Source organism: Lottia gigantea, assembly GCF_000327385.1.
Source record: "Lottia gigantea unplaced genomic scaffold LOTGIsca_16, whole genome shotgun sequence".
Lineage (NCBI taxonomy): Eukaryota > Metazoa > Mollusca > Gastropoda > Lottiidae > Lottia > Lottia gigantea.
The window spans coordinates 3,268,946-3,276,645 of NW_008707965.1; the positions used below are offsets into that span (position 1 = coordinate 3,268,946).

General features: G+C 31.2%; 2 protein-coding genes across 2 annotated transcripts; both read left to right on the forward strand.

Moving 5' to 3' along the window:
• Nucleotides 1-5,552: 5,552 nt before the first annotated feature.
• LOTGIDRAFT_112863 (hypothetical protein) lies at nt 5,553-5,747 on the forward strand (the record flags this gene model as incomplete). The annotated part of the gene is made up of 1 exon (XM_009051033.1): nt 5,553-5,747. A coding segment is annotated over one exon (195 nt), but the record flags the coding sequence as incomplete, so codon positions are not given.
• Nucleotides 5,748-6,050: 303 nt separating this feature from the next.
• Nucleotides 6,051-6,845, forward strand: LOTGIDRAFT_158321 (hypothetical protein; the record flags this gene model as incomplete). Its single annotated transcript, XM_009051034.1, has 2 exons — nt 6,051-6,368; nt 6,804-6,845. 2 exons carry the CDS (start codon nt 6,051-6,053, stop codon nt 6,843-6,845), a joined length of 360 nt encoding a protein of 119 aa, XP_009049282.1.
• Nucleotides 6,846-7,700: the final 855 nt, after the last annotated feature.

Below are 7,700 nucleotides of genomic sequence, written 5' to 3' on the forward strand. Positions count from 1 at the left end.
CCATGTTTTTAGGAATGAAAAATAGAAGATCAAATAACAACAAATTCTTGCTTCATATCGAATCGAAACTAAAGAATAAAGAACATTTTGGGTTTCCTGGCACATTTTGGCCAATGGAAAGATGCCATCAAAGATTTTTTCAATTTAGAATAATATATTTTTCAGAAGAAAGTAAATAAATTTGTGTGATGAAGTAACGGATATAAAGGGGCACTAGATTGAGCTGGGAAATTCTGAAAGTTGTGAAGACAACCAGAAGTTCTCAACCAAGCTCAGTCCCAACCTCACTATGTCAATCTTATGCGAACTTCGTCTTATACCTTGACTGCAAATATCACTTTTTTTGTTATTTGTAAGTTTGTGAATTTGAAATGATTGGATTGTACGCTAGCAAATACAGCCAATCAGTGTCCTTGACAGAAAATCTGTAAAGAATAACCCATAACGTTTATAATATGTCTGTCGAGGTCTATGATTGACTGTATTCGATGGCGTATAATCCAATTAAATCGCTGCATTCTGTGATACAAGAAAGGTGGTTATTGCAGTCAAGATTATAAGCCGAGGTTTGTAATAGCTTGACATTGTGAAATTGGCTCAGTTACTGCAAATTATTTGGAGGTATTCAAAATAAACCGAGTATTAATGGGGTTCTGTCATTGTGCTGTTATGGTGAAATCTGGCGAGTAAAGATTATTACAAAGCGTTTGTTTGGAACGTTTAGGACTCATTACAACGTAACGTTTTCGTATCCCTCGATTTCATTCCCCTACCCTATAAGCATGAATTCGTTGAACAGTCCTCTCTGAAGAATTATTACAAAGACATCTCCATAGGCTGCAAATCCATGACACATCTCTATAAGGAAAGCTAAACGGGGCAGTGTATCATGAATTCGATGAATCATTCGGACAGTCTTCAGGCAAGAATTAATACAAATCTTAAGACTCCTCTAGAAGATACACTAGTACACCCTGGGTGACTGATGCCCCATTTTAGAACCGGGTCTCTAGAGTATAAAGTGTCCTTTTGAACAACTAAAGAGGTTTTCTCGATTTTGTGGTTTAAGTGGAATTGCAGGTACCACAGACGTCTGATTGAAAATTGGAATGGTGCAAATTAATTCTATCAGTGTCCCCGATTCACATAAAATTTTTAGAAAACCTCTTTACAATGCAAACACAGGTACGTAGGTTTTAAATCCCTCGTTGGATGGTAGGATGGGCACAAGGTGCAGCATTGGAACATGCCGACCTGGATAGTTTATAAGTAGTTTAAACAAAAAAAAAGTTATATACCTTGTGGGTTCCGTGGGCGACTGAAAATTCCGAACAGCTTGACATTTGTCATGTATTCTGCACAAAATGTGGCATGTTATGAAAGTAGGCGGTAACATTACTCACGAATCTTATAACATTAACATAATTTATTCACATTTATGCTAATTAGTTTAAAAATGATTCGAGGTAAGCGAAATGAAACGAGTTTTTATATTATATTTCTGCGCCTAATTGAGCTAATGAACACGGGCAATTCCATGCGGTGTGCAATTAGGGAAATTATGCATTAGCCTGCTATATATATTATCGATTTCAAACTGTCGAGGGATCTTTAATCTGCACAGTCTTTAGCCTTCTAGGAAAAAAGAAGGGAGATCAAAATATAGAAATATAATAAAACTTAGGACTAAAAGGCGTACCATCAGGGAAATAGGGGGTACCTCTTTTGGCTATGCCCTATCACACTCCCATTCGAGACAGCGTCTAATTTTCATTTTCTTTTTGTGTTTTGTTGCAAAAGGGTATTAAACCATCAGGAGCGATATGACAAACCCCAAAAATTAATCAGAATCTCTTGAAAGTAGATATTCGTCTTGCAGAAAATACGATGATTTCAGTTCCTCAAGGTAACAAAAAAACCGTACCTCATGGACGCAGATATCACAATGCAACCAACCCGAAGAAGTAAAAATGCACAAACATCCCCTATCCGTACTTTTGCAAAAAACCCTAATATTGACTTTCTTGTTGACTGAATGACCTTCAGTGGAACTATTATCAAGTGGAACTGATTGATATGACAACCCCAAAAATTAATCGCAATCTCTTGAAAGTAGATACTCGTCTTGCAGGAAAACAGATGCTTTTGGTTCCTCATGGTGACAAATGAACCCTACGTCATGGACAGTACTTTCGATTACATCAATCTTTGCCACCCAAACAAATTCAATAAAACATTTCTACCGAGTACAAAGATACCACAATGCAAGCACCCTGAGGAAATAAAAATGCACAAACATCCACCATCCGTACTTTTGCAAAAAAGGTAAAAAATTATAAAAACCTAATATTGACCTTTCGTGGAATTATTATCAGATGGGACTGATCGAAATGATCTAAATAATTTTCAAAAACAAAATCGACAGAAAGACAAAATTGAAATAATAGGACAAATCAAGTATATCAATTAGACACCAGTATAAATATGTTTGAATTATTAAGATTTCTTGAAAATAAGCTTATTCCCATTCCCTGGTCATAATTACTTATATAAACAAACGATTCTTTTGATCAGAGGTTTTCTACCTGCGGGTTTACTACCCCAAAGAGGAATTTTAAGGGTTAATGAGACACTTTTTAGTCAAGCATAAAATATTTTGACAATTTAAATTTTTCTATTCAGTCAGACTATATTCTCCGACACGAAACGAAAAAAATTGCAGAGAAAATCTCGAAATAGTAAGGATTTATAGGAAGAAGGGGGTAAAGCATCGCTCTAGGATTCTGTTCTATAAGGGGCAATAGAAATGATTGAAAATTCATGCCTTAGATAATCTAGAAAAATATAGCTGTGATATTAATTTAATTAATAATATTTTAACAGTGGAAGAATTTTGTCTTATATTAAAATATAATTAAATAACGTAGATATATTTAATATCCCAATGTTGTGTATTTTATCGAAATATTGTAGTAACCGATGTTTTTAACAATAAGCTATTTTATTGCCGGAATTTTTCAAAAATGTTCTATTCAAAATATAGAAAATATTTCCAATGGATCGACCCTTTTCTCACGTTATATTATAAATAATTTTATGAAATTTAAATTATTCGTTTTCAAAAACATAAAGTGGATTTGTTATTTTAGGGGTAGCCTACTTTGCTAACTTACCAAAAAATAATTTCCACAGGTATTTTCATTAACTCTGAAGTTCTAATATGTTTAATCAAGGTTACCTGACATTGGATATTAATATGCGATCAATGTAAATATTTTTTAATTGTCCAGTTGCTTCAAAATTGGGTATGAAAATTTCATAGATATAAAATTAAAAATACACTTCAATATTTCATGATGCTTCGAAACAGCAATTTTTTGAAATAAATCAAAACATATTTTTGACAATTCGATTGATGAAATCGTACATCATGTAAAAAAATCTTTAAAATCCTTTTTCATAATTCTCAAACTGCTTAAATATTTCTAAATTATATTCCTGAAAATATGATGATTACGATAATTCAAATTTGATCAATTTTACCCAAAATATTTTCAAACAAATTAATGGAATATCTCTAGTGGAATTCAGTTTTATATCGAGTGGTCCAGAATATTATATTTTTGACAAGGGATTTTAAAAAGACTGGCGTATCAAAGTGTTTCCACCTATAGCATTGTAACTTGGTGAAAAGATGTCTATTATAATGGGGTAAAAAAAATCATGGTTTTAGATTTGGTACTGTTTGAACAATCCTAAAATAAAATTAAGGGTCACTTGATAATTCAGTTTCCATGGATTTTTGTAACCATCTTGGTATTATTCTGTGTGTTACAAATTTAATACCTGACAAAATTTCGTTCAAAATTCAAATATTTAATTGTTTGAGAAAATTAAGCATTCGTATATATTTTAGTAATTTCTTTTTTCTTATCATAAAATCATTTCGGCATATTAGAATTCTTTCCAATTAAATATCTACGACAAAATGATGAAAACTGAGTAATGCCTTTTTTAAATCTCTTTTTTAAAATAATTCATAAATTTATTCCCAGTTATCTTATTAATAATACCATATTTTCAAAACATCACTTTTAACTTCAAACATTTAGAAAACACAATTCAACAACAACCTTCATTGAAGATATAAATTATGTTAATTTATTCAAAATGAAATCTTCGCTTCGCGGAATCCAACTAAAAGTTGCAGAATAATTGTAATTGTCTAAATTCCTATAAAATACTACTGAAATTATATGATATAGAGCCAACAAGAGGTATAATTATAAGCTGTGTTTATAAGACATGTTAAGGATGATGTGGGAATACAAACTCCCATAAAAAGCACAGGCCAAGGTCATGAAGTTAGAACTATATACATGTATTTCTAAGTTCTGTTAAATCTAGTTCAGTTATTGTTTTCAAAAAAACAAAAATTATTATAACCTGGTCATCACGATCATCTGAATGTAGGCCTGATACAAACATTTTATATACACAAAACTTAAACAGTTTAGGCCTACAGTTCATTATCTAAATCAGCTATAAGTTAGTAATTCTACAGGGTCACTCGAAAGGTTGTACATTACATTATAGGCCTAGTAATAAAAAAATCAAATTTTATATCACCATAGAAACAAATTACTTTCAAAATAATACTTTGAAAATATCAATATTCTTGAATATATGTACCTAGCGGATATAATTGTTTCGAAAGATATGAATTTTGAATATTTTTTTCAATTTTCTCTTTTAATAAAATTCTGATAAAAATTAGAACATGAAAAATAAACCTTAATTGTTTCCAAATAATATATTGTATGTACCTTAGTTTTTTTTTATTTAATTATGTCTCTTTCTGTTCTTTTTTATACTAATAAAATATTTTCAATGTTAGAATAATGCTCAGTACATCGAGTGTATAGCAAAATAGAAATATTCTATTTCTATATAATACTGCCTAATATTTTCATTACATACTTGTAGCATTTACTAACTATAAGAAAATTACTACAGTTGAAACAGTTCTCAGTTAATAAATTACAACGTAAATGAGAAATTATAGGAACATTTTAAAATTGAAATCAAATTATACCGTCCTATAGTTTTAATATCTCGAAGTTTAAATATACTTTTTCGTCATTATAATTCAGATCATTTTCATATCAAAAATTATAAGATTTGAATCTTAATAGTAGTGTATAGTTTTTATATAGCAGAGGAGAAATAACATTGATATCAGAGACCCATACATTTATTCATAATCGAAAGAATGGGAGGGGGGTCAAATTAACAAATATTATCAATAAGAATCATCACTTCATAGTGTGCAAACTCGGCTCAATAGTCTTAATTCTATTTTGTATTTAACTAGGAAGTTTTTACCACTAAAGATGTCATTCCTTTGGGTAATGAGGCGCTTTGTAGTCTAGCATAATTTTTTGGGTTTTTTATAATTAAGTTGATCTATTTAATCAGGCTATATTCTCCCATATGAAAAAGATTGCAGGGACAACTTCAGAAAGAATCTCAATATTGTGAGGAATGATCAAGGATACTGTGGGGGTAGTGATCAAGGAGAAGGGGGTAATGATCAAGGATACTATGGGGGTAATGATCAAGGATACTATGGGGGTAATGATCAAGGATACTATGGGGGTAATGATCAAGGATACTGTGGCGGTAATGATCAAGGATACTGTGGGGGTAATGATCAAGGATACTGTGGGGGTAATGATCAAGGATAATGTGGGGGTAATGATCAAGGATACTGTGGGAGTAATGATCAATGATACTGTGGGGTAATGATCAAGGATACTGTGGGGGTAATGATCAATGATACTGTGGGGGGAATGATCAAGGATACTGTGGGGGTAATGATCTGTGGGGGTAATGCTCAAGGATACTGTGGGGGTAATGATCAATGATACTGTGGGGGTAATGATCAAGGATACTGTGGGAGTAATGTTCAAAGATACTGTGGGGGTAATGATCAAGGATACTGTGGGAGTAATGATCAATGATACTGTGGGGTAATGATCAAGAATACTATGGGGGTAATGATCAATCATACTGTGGGGGTAATGATCAAGGATACTGTGGGGGTAATGCTCAAGGATACTGTGGCGGTAATGATCAAGGATACTGTGGGGGTAATGATCAAGGATACTGTGGCGGTAATGATCAAGAATACTGTGGGAGTAATGATCAAGGATACTGTGGGGGTAATGATCAATGATACTGTGGGGGTAATGATCAAGGATACCATGGGGGTAATGATCAAGGATACTGTGGCGGTAATGATCAAGGGTACTGTGGGGGTAATGATCAAGGATACTGTGGCGGTAATGATCAAGGATACTGTGGGGGTAATTGAATGATGATTTAGAAGGACATGAAACATATTTAATATGAGAATATTTGTGGTGAAATAATCAAGAAATGTTCTAAATGTTTGGTTGATTTTACCAACATACTGAAGACTGTTATAGTTATATTTGGTCATAATTTATAAAAGTTTTAGACAAGTCGAAGTATAAGTCGCTAAACATTTTTTGATATTCTCGTAAATAGTAAATATTGACCCTTTGTAATTACTCTTATCTATACTGTAAAAGAAACGTAAACCTAAACAAATCGTCGATATTATGGTGGCCTTGATGAAGGAGTACATATATTGTAAATATATGACCTGGGTCGTAAACAGAACATTCTCGGGCAAATGACTAAAACAAAATTCTGAATTTTTGAAAACGACAAAAATTGATCATGCTTTATAAAGATTTTCATTGTTTTATTTACAGTTTGTATATTTATTCTATAATTTAACGGAATGTAGATTATAATTTAGTTTAACAAAATTAATATCGAGAATGTATATCATTATATACGTATTAAATATTTTTAAAAAATTCCATAAAATTGCTCGTTATTTTACTTTAAAATTCAGCATAAAATTATTCTATGATTTATTACCTTATCACAGTTCTAAACTTTCTACATAAAACTAGAATTTAATTAATAAATAATTACGATTAGATAACCTCTCTCTGCAGTAATTATATTGTATATATTGCTTAATTAGAATTATTTGTCAATCTTGTCAATATCTCATCAAAAATAATACTTTCTATCGCTACAAATATAGCAAAAATAAACTATGTAAATTTGTCTATTTTCATGCTGTAATATGTGGACTCTACTCGTGGCCTAGGCCAGTGCTTTTATAACACTTAATGCTACATGTACATTTATAAGATCATTTTAGAAATATAGAGCACTATTTTAAAAGTGAAAATAATTGGTTATTTTTATATCTTCATTATAAATCAGTTTTTGTTAGATGAAAATATATTTTGTTATATATTCTTCTATATGAAACTACTATTATGTATATTGAAAATAAATTTTCTGTAGGCTACACATATATTTTATCATATTAACTACTTGAATACTTTTATAAAATACGCCTAGAAAGATGTATAATGTACGTGAAACTGTTACTTAAATTGGGTAAAACGTTTATCGCAAAATACCTACTTTTATATCAAATTTTTTATTGCCTGCAGTAAAATTGTAAGATGTATGTATGTCTAGGTCATTTAACGAATTTAATTTTGGGGGGTAATTTATCAGGATTCTTTTTGGCATTTTTATCATCCGAATATTCAATTTGATATCGAGATAGCAGTTCATACAAA